This window comes from Neoarius graeffei, chromosome 7 (assembly GCF_027579695.1).
Source record: "Neoarius graeffei isolate fNeoGra1 chromosome 7, fNeoGra1.pri, whole genome shotgun sequence".
NCBI lineage: Eukaryota > Metazoa > Chordata > Actinopteri > Siluriformes > Ariidae > Neoarius > Neoarius graeffei.
Window position 1 is genome coordinate 18,343,273 of NC_083575.1, and position 21,720 is coordinate 18,364,992.

The window sequence follows — 21,720 nt, forward strand, 5'->3', positions numbered from 1 at the left end:
GAGAACACGGAACTGATAACTTTGTTTACACTCTTGAATAGCTCTTCTTCATGACGACAACCGGAAGTGTACCAACACTATGGGGCGTGTTGCGCCACCTGTGGCTCGGGTGCACAATGCACCTCACACAATAGCCCGATTTCAGTTGTGTGCATGTACGATTGGATTTCTCTGGCACCCTGCTGGGACCTTCAGCTCAATTACCGACAGCAGCTCGATTTGGATGTGCATGTAAACGTAGTCAGTGGTCTTGACTTTCCTCCATTTGTACACAATCTGTGTGATTGTGGATTGGTGGAGTCCAAACTCTTTAGAGATGGTTTTGTAACCTTTTCCAGCCTGATGAGCATCAACAACGCTTTTTCTGAGATCCTCAGAAATCTCCTTTCTTCATGCCATGATACACTTCCACAAACGTGTTGTGAAGATCAGACTTTGATAGATCCCTGTTCTTTAAATAAAACAGGGTGCCCACTCACGCCTGATTGTCATCCCATTGATTGAAAACACCAGACTCCAATTTCACCTTCAAATTAACTGCTAATCCTAGAGGTTCACATACTTTTGCCACTCACAGATACCGTATGTAATATTGGATCATTTTCTTCAATAAATAAATGACCAGGTATAATATTTTTGTCTCATTTGTTTAACTGGGTTCTCTTTATCTACTTTTAGGACTTGTGTGAAAATCTGATGATGTTTTAGGTCATATTTATGCAGAAATATAGAAAATTCTAATGGGTTCACAAACTTTCAAGCACCACTGTATACTGTTGTGGCTGAAAGGTTTGCTATAATTTTAAATTATCTGTTTGTTTTGTGCAACATTCTTCATCTCTAATGAAGTGTTATTGAGTTACACAGGCACAGTACTTAATCACCCACTAAGTGACTTATAATAGAGTGGACCTTAAAGCAAACCGCGTTTTACAGCTGTAAACGTTCTCTTGCTCACATTCTCTCTCACACACACACACACACACATGCACGCACACTTCTTCCCTGTGTTTATTTCCTCCTCTGTTCTCACTCACATCTGCATGTTTTGCAGATGTGGCAATAGGAGCTCCCAAAGAAGATGACTTTGGGGGTGCAGTTTACATCTATCATGGTGATGCTAAAGCATTAGTCAACAAGTACTCAATGGTAACTTTCACGACTCTACAATTAATAAAGAGTGAATCTGTTAATAGTTCTCTTGATAAGGAAATCAACATTCATATTGGCTATCTTCATTTGTCATTTAGCAGAAAAATTAATTATTCAATAATCTATATGTAGAATATGGCAGTTTTCTTTAGTAGCTTTAATGAGAAGTTTACAAGCCATTCGCAAAGAACACGACTCATACCATCTCTCACCATGTTATTGCTAGACATATACTGAAAAGTAGTACCTTTTCTTCTGTGTTTGTAGAGGTTCTCTGGACGAAGCATCAATCCAACCATCCAAATGTTTGGCCAGTCAATATCTGGCAACGTGGACATGGACGGAAACGGATATCCAGGTTTGGCTAAACATAAGTTCTACTAAACATAACTAATGTTTAAAATTAGTTCATAACAACACAATAAACCAGAACATATACCAGGAAAAAAAACCCACTTGTATTAACTGACACTGAAATACATATTTTTGACTAATGAGATATTTTTAGGTTAAATGATATGTTGTCACCATTTCCTATTGCTATATACAGTAATGTGAAAAAATAAGTACATTCCATGGAAATTGTAGATTTTTCTTAACATATTTAAACAAGCAAATGTATCACGCTGTTTGATACAGTGCCTACAGATAATGTCCTCCAACAAACAACACACAAAGTTGACATTTTGTAGTAATTTTCATAATTTAAATAAAAAATCAGTCAAAAAAGTAAGTATCATACTTTCAAGTCCATAAAATTAGAATCTGGTTTTCCAGATTCAGTGCCATTGATTAGAACCTTCTGTAGGTGGAATGTGTCTTATTTAAACCTGACATCTAGGATCTGGTGTTCTCTTTGCTATTGAAGTGTGTGGTGTCATCATATCAAGATCTAAAGAACTCTCTAAGGACCTCTGAAAAAAGGTTGTGGATGCTTATGAATCTGGCAAGGGATTTAAAATGATTTCTAAATCATTAGAAATAAATCATTCCACTGTAAGGAAAATCATCTACAAGGGGTGGAAATTTCAAACAACTGCCAATTTGTCTAGGACTGGCTGCCCCAGCAAATTCAGCCAAAGAGTAGACTGTTTGATGCTAAAAGAAGTCTCCAAGAACCCCAAAATTTCATTACTGTTCTGCAAGTAACACTTGCAACTGTTGGTGTGAAAGTGCATACATCTCCAATCAGAAAGAAATTGGACAAATTTGACCTACATGGGAAGCGTACTAGGAAAAAGCTTTTGCTGTACAAAAGGAAAGTTAAAGATAAAATACCAGGCTTTTTGGAATAATGTGCTCTGACAGACAAATCAAAGGTAAAAGTTGTTTGGCCACAGTAAGAATACACATGTGTGGTGCAGACCAAAGATGGCTTTTCAGGAGAAGGACCTCATACCAACTGTGAAGCATGATAGTGGAAATGTTATGGTTTGGAGTTGTTTTACTGCCTCAGGGACTAGGATGCTTGCATTCATTGATTCATCTGTGAATTCTGAACCATATGAAACAGTGCTTGAAGATATGAGGCCATCTGTTCAAAAGTTGAAGTTGAACCGGAAGTGGTCCTTTCAACAAGATAAGATCCTAAAGCGAAGGTATCACATAGCCAGAATCACTTCACGGTAGATGCCGGTAAATGATTTTGAGCCTTCCAGGGTCAACTGGCATGCATTCTGAGCCCTTGCGTCAGAATACATGAGAGTCAGGGAGCTAACTTGACAACCGGGATGGCGTGGCTTCCATCCCTGAAAAGTTTCATCGTGTTGAAAATTGCCATGGGTCAAGCGCCAGATAAATTCATCCTTCACAACCATGAAGGCATGTGTGAGCATCCTTGAGGCATACATCAGGCATACGTTTGGCTTACATGGGCTACCGAGGGTTACCATAGCATTCTGTTGCAGCCATCGAGCTCAAAATGTTCACAGAATAACGTTCTGCAGAAAGTAAAAAGTTTGCCTAGGAGGCATGGCTTGTTTTGTCTTGCCGTGGCTATGCTGTACTACAGCCGTGAAAACCATGCACACTTCCGTCATTGCCATAGGCCATACGTCACTATATGTCACTGCTACCATTGGTTTCCTGGCATCTTCTGTCACTACCTTCGCGGCTACTGTGGCTTCATTTGCATATTTACTCCCCCCAAATTTATGTGATGGATCACCTCCAAAATCTGCCAGAATAGCCACAATAGCCACCGCCAGGTTCTAACCTGGACCAAAGCAATGCGCTGACAGAGCTTGAGCCTGAGCCAAGTCCAGAACTTGAGTAATCTCCTGAGCTTGAGCCCAGCTCTACGTCCAAGCCAGTTCCAGAACTCCAGCTTGAGTCATCTCCTGAGTTCGAGCCAGAGTTCGTCATCTTTAGAGCTTGAGCACACTTCCAGCCCCGTATCCAAGCCAGTTCCAGAACTCCAGCCTGAGTCATCTCCTGAGCTGGAGCCAGAGTCATCACCGAAGCTCAAATCATCTCCAGAGCTCGAGTCCAGTCTGGAGCTTGAGGCCACCTTCAGTCCTGGATCCAAGCCTAGTCCAAGATTCAAGTCAGGTCCGGAGTCTGAGCATCAAGTCAAGTCCCGAGGTCAAGCCTACTCCTAGCCAAGAACCCAAGTCATGTCCAGAGCCTGAGCCCGAACCCCCACTGGGGCCAAGTATGATGGATTTTTGCTCCCGGAGGGAGCTCTTTGGGAGGGGGTTCTGTCAGTCCTGCGCACTGTGGCGCATGCACCTGAAGGCGCGGCTCAGGCTGCACGCGCGCTGAGTGGACTCCAGCACGCGTGCCGTGAACAAGGCGCACCTGTTCTCAATTAGAGAACATTGTGTTTGCCTACTTAAGGACTGCGCTGATGCATTAGAATCTTGTTCTCATTTTGCCTTTGATTTTCTGTTTGCACCTCGACCGACCCTTTGCCTGTTTTCACATCTCTGATCTAGCCTGCCGATTTGGACTGTTTGCCTTTGTGTGTATCTGTATTTATATATGCACTTTATTAAACTGAACACTTCTGCACATACATCCGCCTCCCTCGCGTACCTGACAAAAGAGCTAATTTCCTTGTTTTGTTCAAGTATATCACCTTTATCTGTAGGCATTGTAACATAAGGGTGAAATATTTGCTTGTTTTAAATATGTTGAAAAAAAGTCTACAATTTCCATAGGATGTACTTATTTTTTTTTACATGACCGTAACATAAGAATTATATGAATATTTTAAGAAAAAAAAAACCCCTTAAAATATAAAATTATGCAATACACCTGGTTTTACACTGCTGCTTCATCATCCAAACAATATTTGGCTGTACTTCTGTGGTCATGTTTTTACTTTACTGAGATATCGAAGATGAGAATAAGAATGTCCTTTGCAGCAATAAATATAGTTATAGCTTAATTTCCCAAATTGCTGTCTGACATGTTTTGTATTATTTCCCAACTTGAAATACTGCATTGTCTTCTTTTTATACAGTGATTTGCAAATCATTTTCAACCAATATTCAATTGAATACAATACAAAGATAAGACATTTTATGTTCAAACTGAAACTTTTTTTTTTTGTAAATATACACTCATTATTTGATGCCTGCAACACGTTTCAAAAAAGTTGGGACAGGGGCATGTTAACACTGTGTTACAGCAGCTTTTCTTTTAACAACACTCAGTAAGCGTTTGGGAACTGAGGACACAAATTGTTGAAGTTTTGAAAATGAGATTCTTTCTCATTCTTGCTTGATAGATGACTTCACAGTTGCTCAGCAGTTTGTGGTCTCTGTTAACATATTCTGCACTTTACAATGCACCACATATTTTCATTGGGAGGCAGGCAGGCCAGTTAAGCACCCACACTCTTACTATTAAGCCACACTGTTATAACACGTGCAAAATGTGGCTTGATCTTACTAGAATAAGCAGGGATGTCCCTGAAAAAGATGTCTGGATGGCAGCTTATATTGCTCCAAAACATGTATGTACGGTACCTTTCAGCATTAAATGGTGCCTTCACAGATGTGCAAGTTACCTATGCCATGGGCACCCCATACCTTCACAGATGCTGGCTTTTGAACTTTGTCCTGGTAACAATCTGGATAGTCCTTTTCCTCTTTAGCCTGGAAGACACAATACCCATGATTTCCAAGAACAATTGGAAACGTGGACTCGACAGACCACAGCACACTTTTCCACTTTGTGTCAGTCCATTTGAGATGAACTCAGGCCCAGAGAATTCAGCAGTGCTTCTGGATGTTGTTGATTTCACTTTGCATGGTATATGCAGTGATGAACTCTTTACCAAAAATGCTTTTCCAAAGTGTTCCCAAGCCCATGTAGTAATGTCCTTTATACAATTATGATGGATTTTAATGAAGTGCCACCTGAGGTATCAAAGGTCACGGACGTTCAATGTTTGTTTTCAGCCTTGTTCAATCAAGTTCAAGCACTTTATTATCATTGTTAAGGCACAACAAAATTTCTTTTGTGCTGGTCCCAAAGGTGCAAAAAATTAAGGTTCAAAATATTAAGACAAAAACAAACAAACAACAAAAAAGAGCACTTACTTAGCAAATACCTGAGAACTAAGAAGGTGATAAATAAATAAATAAATCCAAAATGGACTTAACAGAAACAATATGGAAATCAAGCAATATGTACAGGTTGTGGATTGAATAGAAAAACAATGTATTGCACGTCATATCTCAGATTGTGGAGATATCAGAGTTCAATAAGTTTATTGCAGTTGGAAGGAAACTGTTTTTAAGTCTGTTGGTGCGTGTGCGTATAGATCTGAAGCGCCTGCCTGATGGGAGGAGCTTAAACAAGTGATGTGCGGGGTGAGTGACGTCCTTTATAAATGTTTTTGGCCCTTCTGACACAGCAAGTGTTGTGTAGCAGATCCAAAGATGGCAACTCGGTGCCACCGATGTCCTGTGCTGTTTTCACAACATGCTGTAGGGCTTTTCTGGCAGCTTTGGTGCAGCTGCTGTACCAGGCAGTCATACAGTTTGTTAATATTGACGAACATGCAGCCCTTAAGAAGAATGATAAATATGGTGCACCAATAGAAATTGACCAGCAGCTTCTGGGGGAGGTTGACTCTCTTTAATCTCCTCAGAAAGTAGAGGAGTTGTTGTGCTTTGCCTACTACCACTGAGGTGTTACTGTATCAGTCCAGGAGAGGTGATGGTCACTCCCAGAAACCTGAAGCTGGAGACTCTCCACAGCTTCTGCTCTGATATGCTGTCTTTTTGGAGGTCCTGAAGTCCACAATGATTTCTTTGGTCTTCTTGGTGTTTAAGACCAGGTCGTTGGTGTCGCACCACGCTGCCAGGTTCTGAGCCTCCTCTCTGTATGCAGCTTCATCGTTGTTAGATGTATAGGCACAGCAACATGGTACCTACATATTGCCGCTTACATACAGATATTTTTCTGTATTCACAGAATGTTTTGATGTTATTATGGATTGTCGATGGTTAAATCCCTAAATTCCTTGCCGTTGTACATTGAGAAACATTGTTCTTAAACTGTTGCAATTTTTGTCCACGCAGATTCCCCCAAAGTGGTGAACCTTATCCTATCCTTGTTTGTGAATGACTGAGCCTTTCCAGTTACCAATTAACCTGCTTACCTGTAGAATGTTCCAAACTAGTGTTTTTTGGATAGTCCACAACTTTCCCAGTCTTTTGTTGCCCCTGTCCCAATGTTTTTGGAGTGTGTTGCTGCTATCAAATTCAGAATGAGTGTATATTTACAAAAACAAAAAAACAAAGTTTATTAGTTTGAACATTAAATATCTGGTCTTGGATTGTATTCAGTTGAATTTAGGTCAAAAATTATTTCCAAATCATTCCTTTCTGTTTTTATTTAGGTTTTACACAGCATCCCACCTTTTTTGGGTTGTAAATAATGTCTTTGTTCCAATACAGATGTGACAATCGGTGCATTCATGGCAGACAGTGTGGTGTTACTAAGGTGAGAAAGGCACTCCTGATCCAGTATGTGCTAATACCTGAACCAAAATAAATATATTCACATTTAAAAAATAGTCTGCCATCTGTCTACTTCCTCATAACTATGTACTGTTACAATGTGTGTGTAACTTTTTTTTTTTTGCTACTTGAAAAGATCTAAACCGGTAATCACAGTGGATGTGTCCATCTTTCTGCCGGCCGCCATAAACATCACCGTGCCTCAGTGTCATGAAAATCCACAGCATCTAAACTGCTTTAATGTCACAGTCTGTATGCGCTTCCATGGGAAACTTGTGCCTGGACAAATAGGTGAGGAAAGCAATGATCAGCACAGTGTTTCACACAAGTAATCTAATTAGGCTGTACTTTTTTGACTTGTACAATAAAGAATGGAGCCTGGCTGCTAAAACATTTTATATTGCATTGCAGAAGTACTCTCTCAGTACTACCTCAGCTCAATTTCGATCAGTTTAGTAGGTTAGAACTGCACTGTAACAACCAGGTTAGTGCCACGAGAACTAGATTTTGTATATAAACAGTCACAGAGTATTTGTGACATTTTTAATGCAAATTCTTAGCGCAAATTCTAAACTTCACTTCTTTACTTAAAAATAAGTGTTTACTTTTATTTATTTGTCTAAATATTTCTGTTCCAATAGCCTGACTTGTTTGTTTTCCAATTGGGATGACTACTGGTAAGCATTCAACTGTTTTAGCACTATTCAATATACTAAATGTGCTTACTTTAACTGGCAAAATTGTCTTTAAATGAAAATATTCAATTGCTTGCATTAGGTTGCATCATTTATTGATTTCAGTAAAGTTAAAAAAAAACTCTTCTTTTTCAGTCTAGACAATAAGATGTAGCTTTGTAATCTGGGCTGCATTCAAAGTTATGCATGTGTAGTGAGGATTTAACAAAGAACATAGTGCACATGAGTGTTCTGATCTTGGTTGTAATTACAGATTTACCTGCTAATTCAGACAGTTATATGAACATTACACACATCGTGTGGAGCAGCATGTTATGCCAATTACATGTGATTTTGATGTTGGACTTAAGCCTGTTTTTCCTGCACAATATCAGCTCAAGCAAGGAGCAGTATTAAGTCCATCGGCATTATCTGGCAGTTTGATGAAACCACAGTATGTCACATTGAAATGTACAATGCTGAGTGAACACAAACAATTTCCAAAATGTTGACAAGACAAAGTTTAATATAACATCTGTTTAACTTATAATGGGAAAAAGTAAGGTTAATAATATAACTTAGATTACAATTTTTTTTTCAGTTTTACTCAAATTAGGGTGGTGCAAAAATGAGTACACCCCACAACAAAAACTACTATATCTAATACTTTGTATGGCCTCCATGATTTTTAATGACAGCACCAAGTCTTCTAGGCATGGAATGAACAAGTTGGCGACATTTTGCAACATCAATCTTTTTCCATTCTTCAACAATGACCTCTTTTAGTGACTGGATGCTGGATGGAGAGTGATGCTCAACTTGTCTCTTCAGAATTCCCCATAGGTGTTCGATTGGGTTCAGATCAGGAGATACACTTGGCCACTGAATCACTTTCATCCTGTTCTTCTTCAGAAATCCAACAGTGGCCTTAGATGTGTGTTTAGTCATGTTGGAAAAGTGTGCTGCGACCAAGGGCACGGAGTGATGGTAGCATCTTCTCTTTCAGTATAGAGCAATACATCTGTGAATTCATAATGCCATCAATGAAATGCAGCTCCTCAACACCAGCAGCATTCATGCAGCCCCACATAAGGATACTGCCACCACCATGTTTCACTGTAGGCACCATGCATTTTTCTTTGTATTCCTCACCTTGTGGGCGGCACGGTGGTGTAGTGGTTAGCATGGTCGCCTCACAGCAAGAAGGTTCTGGGTTCGAACCCAGCAGCCGGCAAGGGCCTTTCTGTGTGGAGTTTGCATGTTCTCCCCGTGTCTGCGTGGGTTTCCCCCACAATCCAAAGACATGCAGGTTAGGTTAATATGGGACAGCCTTGGGCTGAGGTGCCCTTGAGCAAGGCACCTAACTCCCAACTGCTCCCCGGGCGCTGTTAGCATGGCTGCCCACTGCTCTGGGTACAGTGGTGCTGAAAAGTTTGTGAACCCTTTAGAATTTTCTATATTTCTGCATAAATATGACCTAAAACATCATCAGATTTTCACACAAGTCCTAAAAGTAAATCAAGAGAACCCAGTTAAACAAATGAGACAAAAATATTATACTTGGTCATTTATTTATTGAGGCAAATGATCCAATATTACATATCTGTGAGTGGCAAAAGTATGTGAACCTTTGCTTTCAGTATCTGGTGTGACCCCCTTGTGCAGCAGTAACTGCAACTAAACGTTTCTGGTAACTGCTGATCAGTCCTGCACACCGGCTTGGAGGAATTTTAGCACATTCCTCCGTACAGAACAGCTTCAACTCTGGGATGTTGGTGGATTTCCTCGTATGAACTGCTCGCTTCAGGTCCTTCCACAACATTTTGATTGCATTAAGGTCAGGACTTTGACTTGGCCATTCCAACACATTAACGTTATTCTTCTTTAACCATTCTTTGGTAGAACAACTTGTGTGCTTAGGGTCGTTGTCTTGCTGCATGACTCACCTTCTCTTGAAATTCAGTTCATGGACAGATGTCCTGACAGTTTCCTTTAGAATTTGCTGGTATAATTCAGAATTCATTGTTCCATCAATGATGGCAAGCCGTCCTGGCCCAGATGCAGCAAAACAGGCCCAAACCATGATACTACCACCACCATGTTTCACCGATGGGATAAGGTTCTTATGCTGGAATGCAGGGTTTTCCTTTCTCCAAACATAATGCCTTCCAGTAGCCTTCTGGCTTGTCCACGTGATCTTTAGTAAACTGCAGACAAGCAGCAATGTTCTTTTTGGAGAGCAGTGGCTTTCTCCTTGCAACCCTGCCATGCACATCATTGTTGTTCAGTGTTCTCCTGATAGTGGACTCATGAACATTAACATTAGCCAATGTGAGAGAGGCCTTCAGTTGCTTAGAAGTTACCCTGGGGTCCTTTGTGACCTCGCTGACTATTACACGCCTTGCTCTTGGAGTGATCTTTGTTGGTCGACCACTCCTGGGGAGGGTAACAATGGTCTTGAATTTCCTCCATTTGTACATAATCTGTCTTACTGTGGATTGGTGGAGTCCAAACTCTTTAGAGATGATTTTGTAACCTTTTCCAGCCTGATGAGCATCAACAACGCTTTTTCTGAGGTCCTCAGAAATCTCCTTTGTTTGTGCCATGATACACTTCCACAAACATGTGTTGTGAAGATCAGACTTTGATAGATCCCTGTTCTTTAAATAAAACAGGGTGCCCACTCACACCTGATTGTCATCCCATTGATTGAAAACACCTGACTCTAATTTCACCTTCGAATTAACTGCTAATCCTAGAGGTTCACATACTTTTGCCACTCACAGATATGTAATATTGGATCATTTTCCTCAATAAATAAATGACCAAGTATAATTTTTTTCTAATTTGTTTAACTGGGTTCTCTTTATCTACTTTTAGGACTTGTGTAAAAATCTGATGATGTTTTAGGTCATATTTATGCAGAAATATAAAAAATTCTAAAGGGTTCACAAACTTTCAAGCACCACTGTATGTGTCTGTGCTCATTGCTCACGTGTGTGTGCATGTGTGTGTTTACTGCTTCAGATGGGTTAAATGCAGAGAGGAAATTTCACAAGTGTGTGATGAATAAAGTTGTGCTTTCTTTCTTTAATTTCTTCTTTGCGACACCATACAGTTTTGAAGCCATCAATTCCAAAAACATTTATCTTGGTCTCATCACTCCAGAATATAGAGTCCCAGTAGTCTTCATCTTTGTCAGCATGGCCCCTGGCAAACTCTAGGTGGACTTTTTTGTGCCTGGGCTTTCGGAGAGGCTTCTTTCATGGATGGCATCCATGCATGCCATTCCTTGCAGTGTACGCCGTATTGTGTCACAGGAAATAGTCACCCCAGTTTGGCTTTCTACTTCTTTAGATAACTGCAGTGAACTTGCATGCCAATTTTCTTCAACCCTTCTCATCAGAAGACGCTCCTGTCGAGTTGTTAACTTCCGTGGATGACCTGGACGTCTCTGTGAGATGGTTGCAGTTCCATCTTTCTTAAATTTTTGTACCACTTTTGCTACAGTATTTTGACTGATAAGTAAAGCTTTGCTGATCTTCTTGTAGCCTTCACCTTTGTGGTGTAAAGAAATTATTTTCTTTGGGGAATTCTGAAGAGACAAGTTGAGCATCACTCTCCATCCAGCATCCAGTCACTAAAAGAGGTCATTGTTGAAGAATGGAAAAAGATTGGTGTTGCAAAATGTCGCCAACTTGTTCATTCCATGCCTAGAAGACTTGGTGCTGTCATTAAAAATCATGGAGGCCATACAAAGTACTAGATGTAGTAGTTTTTGTTGTGGGGTGTACTCATTTTTGCACCACCCTAATTTGAGTAAAACTGAAAAATGTGTAATCTAAAGTTATATTATTAACCTTACTTTTATGTTATAAGTTAAACAGATGTTATATTAAACTTTGTCTTGTCAACATTTTGGAAATTGTTTGTGTTCATTGAGATATTGTTTAAAATGTTACTTTTCAAAGGGGGTGCACTCATTTACGCTGAGCACTATATGTTTTGGGCTGTAAATGGAATGCAATTTGAGGGCAGTATTTAATATATAAATATGACATTGATGGATACAGGAATTTAATTTGAGAAATTGCTGATCTTGTGAACAGAATTTTTTATGAAAAAACCTATGACATTTAGTGCATCTAATTAACATAAAATGTTGCCATTATTTTATTAATTCAGGAACTCAAAATAGCAAATTAAAAGTATCAAAAATTAGCCTACATCACACGCACGCGCGCGCGCACACACACACACACACACACACACACACACACACACACACACACTATGATTTCATGACTTTGATTTAGTATCTTGTGGCTTGGTTACTGTAAGTTGTTTGTAAAATTAACTGCCAGGGTGTGACAGTGTGGCACTCAGTAAGGTGCTCTCTGGGCAGTGGTGGCTCGTATCAATGGGCTAGCAGCGCTAAGCTCCCCCTGACTTTCAAAGGTAAAAGAAAAATCAAATATAAGGTTTCATATTTTGGGCATCCACATCATCTTATCTGTGGTTAGCAAATGTTTTAAAGAGGATTATTTGTGTGTTTTTGTTTTTTTAAACCGAGTGTAACATACCACCAACGGTTATGCTTAAAAACACACAGAAGTATGATATAAAGTGAGGCTGTGAGCTAACTGTAATGAGCCCAGTGCTGTAGGCAGAGATACTCTCGGCTGTAGGTTCATGCAGGCAATTAGTTACAGTCATGTGACTACACAGTGTGACACGCCCACCTAGTGTTGAGCTCATATATATATATATATATATATATATATAAACATTCATATATATATATATATATATATATATATATATATATATATATATATAAACAGTCATTCCACAAAATCGAGTCGTGCTCATGCACTCCTTACTGAGTGCCACACTGTCTCACACTGGCAGTTAATTTTACACACAACTTAACCAAGCCACATTATAGCTGATGAGGCGCGTAACACTAAGTTGGCTATAAGCCATGTATGATGAGATTAAGTGGAATAACAGGATAAAAGCGGCTAGAGATAATGAGATGAGAACTGTTTTATTGTATCCACATTTACTGGATTTTGAGAAACAGAGCATTTTTATTTTCATTTTTTGCAAATTTGATAAATATAAACTTTGTATAAAGTGCCCAACAAAATCATTTCTGTTTAGAATGTAAACAAACCAGCAAAATGACAGTAGTAATTTGTGAAAAATGCTATTATAATAATTCTTGGACAAAAAAGATACATTCTTGCCATGAAATACTTTCATTCCATATTTTGTTGCTTTTTTTTTGTACTTTTTGGGGTTTTGTTTGAGAGTTTTTATTTCATCCACGATTGGTTCAGAACACATGCCGCCATTTTCTTCTTCTTTGTTTTTTTGGCGGTTGGCAAACCAACTTAAAGGTGCATTACCGGCACTAACTGGGCTGGAGTGTGGAACAGGAGATATTGGGGGAAAACTTTTAGCTGTTTCTGTTTCTTTTAAATATTTGATAACAAAGTGATATATCTGACTTAATGCATGCAGCCATTTTGTTTTTCTCTACTCACGGTGTATGAGCTGATATCCTAGTAGTAGAGTGCGTGATTTCTCATATACAGTGAAGGTGGATAGAATGAAAAAAATGTATATATACACACACAATTTTGGTGATGTGGATTATTTATTCTATCATTAGTTTTTCTGTTAAATTATGTTTGAGTTGAAAGTGAAAGTTGATAAACTGAGCACACATTGTCTAATCAAAGTACAAATTACACAAAAAGACAGATGACAAAACAGTAAATTTTGTTTTGAGCAAAAGGGTGACAACTCTTCTGTATAGCGTATTTGATATTCAGATGAAATCTAGATTCAAATGCCAAAATTTATATGTAAACTTTTAAATGATATACTGTATTAGTGATGTATATTATTCACTGTGCCCCCCCCCAAAAAAAAATTACCACCATCCATCACTGTCTGTCAGTATTGCTTGTGTACTGTTGATATACACATCATATTATTATTGTAGTGATAATATCCCTCATCAGTACTATATATTTTAAAGATCATTATTGGTGTTGATCTGAGGTGACTCTAACATGCCTCCAAGTGGAATGTATTTAATAGTTTAAACAGCACTGTCTTGAGTAATCCTAGAAATTACCTCTGTCTTACTGCTTGTCTGACAAGTGACTTGCATAGCTATTTTCATACTGTTAGCTATTCAGAATACAAACTGTCTATGACTGGGCGTTCACTCAGCGGGTGTGATCAGTACTCACTCAGTAGGTATAACCATGTGAGGGATGCAGGATATATAAAATGGGTGTTATGCATTTTGGCTGTTCCCGAGTGAGGAAAGAATAAGGGCTCTTCTGTTTCCGCTGCTTGGCATTAGTACTGGAAAGTGCTAGCTCACCTCTTCTCTGTATAACTACACTCTGAAACACTCCCTTCCAGTGTCTGAGTGAGGTCATGGCTCCATCACAGCTGGATGATGACAGAGACAGAGACCCTTGCACAGGTCCTGCAGAGAGGGTGTGTGTTAGTGTGTGAGTGTGGACTCCATCCAAACCAGTTTCAGTAGAGTAATGAGTCCTACTCACTGTTTTTTTTTTCTAAAAAACAGCCAGCACTGAAAGGCATGTGTGAGTTCATGTGTATCAGTTATTTTTAACAGAAAATGTATGAAAACAGCTTCACTGATTGTAGTCCCAGGATGTGTTGTGTTATTCTGATGAATATCAGTGTGGAACAGACATTTTATGTAGCCTTTTAGTGAACATTTTTGAGAACTCCATTACACTTGAAGGCTTGTTATTATTTAATATAGTTTATATGCTAAAAGTACAGCACATTGCTGATTTGTGTTTCCCCTCAGAGCTGCTGTACAATCTAACAGCGGATGCAGATAAGCGATACAAAGGCTTATCATCACGAGTCTATTTCACACTTGGTGGAGAGCAGACTGGTGTTGTGGGTCAGAACTTCAACCTTCGCATCAACCAGCAGGAGTGCCATCACTACACAACCTATGTACGGGTAGGTCCATTTTAGAGGCACCTCTACTCTCTTCAACATGGTATGTGTTTCAGTGGTGAATGTACTTGAAGTAGTGTGTACCTTCTCAAATAACACCAGGTTATTTTTTCATAATGCAACAGTGGCATGGTGTGTTTGATACACTTCTCTAAGGCTGAGTAAGCTGTGATTTCATTCACTCAAAATTTTTCCCAGGAGGTTAATACCTTCTGTATTCTGGTTTCAATTCATTGTGCAATTAAAACCGTTCTGTTTATTATTAGTTTGTTTGTTTTTTTATTTTTAATTGTTTGTTTGTCTGTTTTTTGTTGTTTGTTTTGTTTTTTCCCTTTTTTGATACCAAGATCAGGTTGATCAGGCACTTTTTTGTATGGTTTGTAACCTTAATATGGTTTTCACTGAAGAAAGTGAATATAGTATTTAAATGATTTAACCATTTAAAGTAGTGTCTAAGTATGTACAATGAGAAATAGAAATTTCTCAAACATTTGAGAAATACGTTATGTACACTTTCCCATGTAAAAGATACTCTGAAATTCATGTAACTATTTGAAAGATGCTACTTTATACTCATCAGTAATATAATTTCTACTGAAAATTGTGTGTTAAATTTGATGAGCTTTTGGATGCCACTGTTCGTGTGTGTGTGTATACAGTGTATATATAATATACACTGTATATACACACACAGTTATTCCACGAAATCGAATTGTATATGAGCTGAACGGCACACCATCCGCTCTGTTCAGTTCATATACGTAATCAGAAATCAGTCTATATACGTATATCATATACGTATATCAGTAATAATAATTATTGAAAAATAAAAAAGATATGTTCTGACCATCAAATACTTTAATTCCAATTTTTTTTTTTTTTTTTTTTGGGGGGGGGGTTCTTCTTCTTCTTCTTTATGTTTTTTTTGGCAGATGGCAAACCAATTTAAAGGTGCATTAGTGCCACTGACTGGGTTGGACTGTGGAACAGGAGATAGTGGGGGGGGGGGATACTAAATTCTTTTGCCTGTTTCCTTTATTGCCTATATTTCATTTATTGCCTTTTTGCCTGTTTCTTTTAAATACTTGATAACAATTCTTGGGGTTTTGTTATCGAGTAGGGTTTTTATGTTGTCCTTGATTGGTTCAGCAACAAGCTCTGCCATTTTGTTTTTCTCTACTCACAGTATATCAGCTAGTAGTAGAGTAACCAATCAGAGCGCGTGATCGCTCAGCTCCAGTGAATGTGGATAGAATGAATGAGTGAGTGAATAAATGAATATTCATTCATTCATTCATTCATACACACACCTAGCACAAACTGCTGAAAGAGTTAATGTTGCAACATTAACTTTTTCAGCAGTTTGTGCAGCAGTAGCTCTTCTGTGGGATTGGACCATGTGGGTTTGCCCTTGTGCCACATGCGAATCAATGAGCCTTTGACACCCATGACCCTGTCACCAATTCACCGGTTGCCCTTCCTTGGACCACTTTTGGTTGGTACCAGCCACTGCATGCTGGGAACACCCAGCATATGATTCTGTGGGAGTGAATCATATTGGATCGTAGACACTAACCACTGCATACTGGGAACACCCCACAAGATGTGCCATTTTGGAGATGTTCAGCCCCAATCACCTAGCTATCACAATTTGGCCTTTGTAAAAGTCGCTCAGACCCTTACACTTACCCACTTTTCCTGCTTCCAACACATCAACTTCAAGAACTGACTGTTCTCTTGCTACCAAATATATTCCACCCCTTGACATGTGCCATTGCAATGAGATAATCAATGTTATTCACGTCACCTGTCAGTGGTCATAATATTATGGCTGATCCGTGTGTGTGTGTGTGTGTGTGTGTGTGTGTGTGTAGATAGAGAGAGTAGGGGGGAGGCTTGAGCGATAAAATGTTAGCGAAATGTACCGTCGATAGACACTTCATCAATAGCAATAACAGTATCAATAACCCTTCATAATGGAGCATGTTACAAGTAGCTGGCAGTAAGGTCCGGCAATACCTGCCAGCACAAAAGTACTCTATCTGATGTACTAGCATAACATTCTCATTCTTCATGTTTATTTGCAAAAATAAATTAGAATTTTTTAAATATTTACATGAATTTCAGAGTTCCTTTTACATGGGAAAGTGAATATAAAGTGTTTCTAAAATTTATTCACGGTGTACATACTCGTATGTCATAATTATGACAACAAATAGCAATTTGCACAATGTAACTCCTGAACTACACACAGTTTGGAACTTTCTGGCAAGCTTTTTATCTTGTGCCTAATGTGACTGAGTAAACAAGCTAACAGTGTTTCAAAACAGTTACTGTATGTCTTTCCCAATTCTGGGAACTGTTGTTTAGTTTGTAGTTACAGTAACTATCTGATAGCATTTCAGTTGATTAATTTAGTTTTTAGGTTTCACTCCAGAATAATCAGAAAAGGTTGCTGGACATGCCATCAGAATCTACTATGAAGCTTAAACAGTGGTGCTTTGAGCCAAACTAAGGTCCTTTAAGCAGCATTTCATTATAGTGGTCATATGATTTCCTGGGAAGGTTTATTTTGTTTTATTTATTTTTTTTAAATAATGATGGAACAGCAGATACACTTCCCTGTGCACAACATGTGGTCTGTGTGTGCGACGTAGAGCAGTGGCTCTATAAATAAATCCAAAATGTATGTGCAACACTTAACACATTTCCCACACAAAGAAAAATGTGTCTTCCTTGTCCAGTACCCTGAATTTCTGGGCAGTTTTTTAGATGTGGGTGTGGTATTTTGCTGAAATATGGCAACCCTGCTCACAGGCTCTTTATAAAACTTAAAAATTTCAACTTTTTTTTGTTCCACGACAAACACATAGTTTCAATGTTTGTATCAGTATTTTGCATTATTTAAAAGATACAATCTGGATGGGGGCTTCCGGTCATGGAGCAGATCAGACGTGCCTGAAGTTAGCTCCATGGAAGTGTAATAATTTTGTTAAATTTACCAGGAACATTTTTATGCAGACTTAAGAAATACGTATGGTGTTGATTGTGTTTACTTAATTTAGCCTACCATCCTTTATCTTACCAGTTATCTTCGACATTTCGTATTTATTCAGGAACCATGCCTAACTAGAAAAGCACTCGGAAAGCGCAGACTTCCGCCAAGAACCCTTTTAAAAATTCTGGGATCCAGACGGTGATCCGGATCACCGCCAAAATTTAATGGATTGTTACTTGTGCCCAGTCACACCTCTGGAAAAAATTTCAGAGCAATCCGTTCATAACTTTTTCTGTAATGTTGCTAACAGACAAATCAACAAACAAACAAACCAATGCTACCGAAAACATAACCTCCTTGGCGGAGGTAACAACAAGCCATGCCAGGCTAAAGAAAACAGTGGTGAGCAATCTATTCAGGGCCAAGATGTTCCTTTGAATTTGTCAGCTTTCACTGACCAACTGAATTTATTGAAGACGGATATATTTGGAAAAATAGATTCGGTCATCGGGACATTGAGGACTGAAATATCATCAGTACGAGATGAGCTAACCTCCTCTACCAATGCTCTGCAAGCTACATTGGACTCTCATGCTAGCTGGCTAGGTGAACTTGAAAATACTGCTGTTTTCTGCGGGGATTCTGTTAAGGACCTACAGACCACCGTTAACAACCTGGCCGGTGAAGTAACATCTTTGAAAGCCAAATGTGAGGAGCTAGAAAGCAGATCTAGTCAAAATAATATTAGGATAGTTGGCCTGAAGGAAGACAAGGAAGGCTCTCGTGCAGCTAGGTGGCTAGCTAAATGGCTATATGACACCCTGGGTCTTGATGTTGAGCCTGAGATTGATCGAGCTCATAGAGCTCTACGTCCCAAACCAAAAAGTGGTGAAGCACCACGTCCTGTGATTGTTAGACTGCTGTATCAACGGGACAGAGCCACTATACTTCGCAAAGCTCGGGCAGTTGGCGACTCTTTGAAATGCAAAGGAAAACGGGTGCATATTTTCCCTGATCTCACTGCTGCTCAGTCTAAGAAGCGTGAGTCATTTGCTGGAGTCAAACGTCTGTTGCATGGGAATTCTGCATTCAAGGACTATGGCTACTTTCATCCAGGCTATTTGAGGATCACCCTGCAGAAAGGTGAACAACAGAAATTTGAGGATTCTGCTAAAGCTGAATCTTTTGTCCATCAACATACTTCTGTCAACTCTGCAGATCAGATGAACAGCGATGTTCCTGCTGGCACGATGGACTGAGCTGTTGTGAACTCTGTGCACTTGGGTCAAGGTAATGGTAGGCTATGATAAACAATTGCTAGGCTACCCAGTGGCAAGTTCATGAATGTCAACCTTCATGCTTTTCCTGTTATTACTGCCCCATAGCCTAATGCCATGCACTCTGGTTATTTTGTTCCTTTAGTAGTACTATGTCTCAGGGTTCACTGTGACATTTGCTGTTAAAATCACATTTCCACTTTGAAGCATTAGATGCTTCTGGAAGTTCTGGAAGAGATCAAAGTTTTCTCCAATGCAGCTTGTCTGGGAAGCTGCTGGGGGTGGTGGTACCGGGCTTGTGACTGTACGGTACAGTGGTGCTTGAAAGTTTGTGAACCCTTGAGAATTTTCTATATTTCTGCATAAATATGACCTAAAACATCATCAGATTTTCACACAAATCCTAAAAGTAGATAAAGAGAACCCAGTTAAACAAATGAGATAAAAACATTATACTTGGTCATTTATTTATTGAGGAAAAGGATCCAATATTACATATCTGTGAGTGGCAAAAGTATGTGAACCTCTAGGATTAGCAGTTAATTTGAAGGTGAAATTAGAGTCAGGTGTTTTCAATCAATGGGACGACAATCAGGTGTGAGTGGGCACCCTGTTTTATTTAAAGAACAGGGATCTATCAAAGTCTGATCTTCACAACACGTTTGTGGAAGTGCATCATGGCACGAACAAAGGAGATTTCTGAGGACCTCAGAAAAAGCGTTGTTGATGCTCATCAGGCTGGAAAACGTTACAAAACCATCTCTAAAGAGTTTGGACTCCACCAATCCACAGTCAGACAGATTGTGTACAAATGGAGGAAATTCAAGACCATTGTTACCCTCCCCAGGAGTGGTCGACCAACAAAGATCACTCCAAGAGCAAAGCGTGTAATAGTTGGTGAGGTCACAAAGGACCCCAGGGTAACTTCTAAGCAACTGAAGGCCTCTCTCACATTGGCTAATGTTAATGTTCATGAGTCCACCATCAGGAGAACACTGAACAACAATGGTGTGCATGTCAGGGTTGCAAGGAGAAAGCCACTGCTCTCCAAAAAGAACATTGCTGCTCATCTGCAGTTTGCTAAAGATCACGTGGACAAGCCAGAAGGCTATTGGAAAAATTTTTGTGGACGGATGAGACCAAACTAGAATTTTTTGGTTTAAATGAAAAGTGTTATGTTTGGAGAAAGGAAAACACTGCATTCCAGCATAAGAACCTTATCCCATTTGTGAAAAATGGTGGTGGTAGTATCATGGTTTGGGCCTGTTTTGCTGCATCTGGGTCAGGACGGCTTGCCATCATTGATGGAACAATGAATTCTGAATTATGCCAGCGAATTCTAAAGGAAAATGTCAGGACATCTGTCCATGAACTGAATCTCAAGAGAAGGTGGGTCATGCAGCAAGACAACGACCCTAAACACACAAGTTGTTCTACCAAAGAATGGTTAAAGAAGAATAAAGTTAATGTTTTGGAATGGCCAAGTCAAAGTCCTGACCTTAATCCAATCGAAATGTTGTAGAAGGACCTGAAGCGAGCAGTTTATGTGAGGAAACCCACCAACATCCCAGAGTTGAAGCTGTTCTGTATGGAGGAATGTGCTAAAATTCCTCCAAGCTGGTGTGCAGGACTGATCAACAGTTACCGGAAACATTTAGTTGCAGTTATTGCTGCACAAGGGGGTCACACCAGATACTGAAAGCAAAGGTTCACGTACTTTTGCCACTCACAGATATGTAATATTGGATCATTTTCCTCAATAAATAAATGACCAAGTATAATATTTTTGTCTCATTTGTTTATCTGGGTTCTCTTTATCTACTTTTAGGACTTGTGTGAAAATCTGATGATGTTTTAGGTCATATTTATGCAGAAATATAGAAAATTCTAAAGGGTTCACAAACTTTCAAGCACCACTGTATGTGATTTTCTAAGGCGCTCCTTGGTTCTCTATTATGCTTTTTTGTTGTTGTTCTTGTTGTTGTTTTTCTTTTCTCTCCTTTTACCCATTACATATTCTCTCCCAACACATCAAAATGATTTTAAGGCTGTCTCCTCCCTATGTTCATCAATAATAATATCACAGTAATGGCTTTTTTTTTCTTCTCTGTGACTACTACAAATTCTTCCATTCAGGGGGGTAACCTCCCCTTTGTCAGCTGGAATGTCAAGGGCATAAACTCACCTGTTAAATGCAACAAAGTGATCAACCATTTACATGGCCTGAATGCCATGGTGGCCTTTCTGCAGGAACCTCATTTGGGGGCTTTGGAACATACCAGATTAAGAAAGAAATGGGTTGGACAGCTATATCATTCTAACTTCTCCTGTAGGTCCAGGGGAGCAGCCATTTTAATTCATAAAGCAGTTTCATTCAAAGCCATTCACATAGTGTCAGACCCCAATGGCCGCTATATCTTTGTCTCTGGTATACTATATAATACGCCAGTAGTTTTAGGTAGCTTATATGCACCCAACTGGGACAATGACATTTTTTAAGAAACTTTTTTTTTAGAAATCCCCGATCTTCAATCCCATTACCTCATATTAGGGGGTGACTTTAATTGTTGCTTAAACCCAGTTTTGGACCGGTCTTCCACTAGGGTCATTCATGG

General features: G+C 39.3%; 1 protein-coding gene across 3 annotated transcripts in view; it reads left to right on the top strand.

Annotated features, from left to right (window-relative positions):
- Window positions 1-21,720, top strand: part of itga9 (integrin, alpha 9) — a 259,270-nt gene that overhangs the window by 108,698 nt on the left and 128,852 nt on the right. For 2 of the 3 annotated variants that reach the window (XM_060925348.1, XM_060925350.1), the window contains 5 exons: window positions 1,055-1,149; window positions 1,420-1,510; window positions 7,068-7,113; window positions 7,267-7,421; window positions 14,673-14,833. In XM_060925348.1, coding sequence (XP_060781331.1) covers window positions 1,055-1,149; window positions 1,420-1,510; window positions 7,068-7,113; window positions 7,267-7,421; window positions 14,673-14,833 — 548 coding nt within the window. The remainder of the gene's footprint in view (window positions 1-1,054; window positions 1,150-1,419; window positions 1,511-7,067; window positions 7,114-7,266; window positions 7,422-14,672; window positions 14,834-21,720) is intronic. The other variant, XM_060925349.1, reaches the window with a different exon arrangement.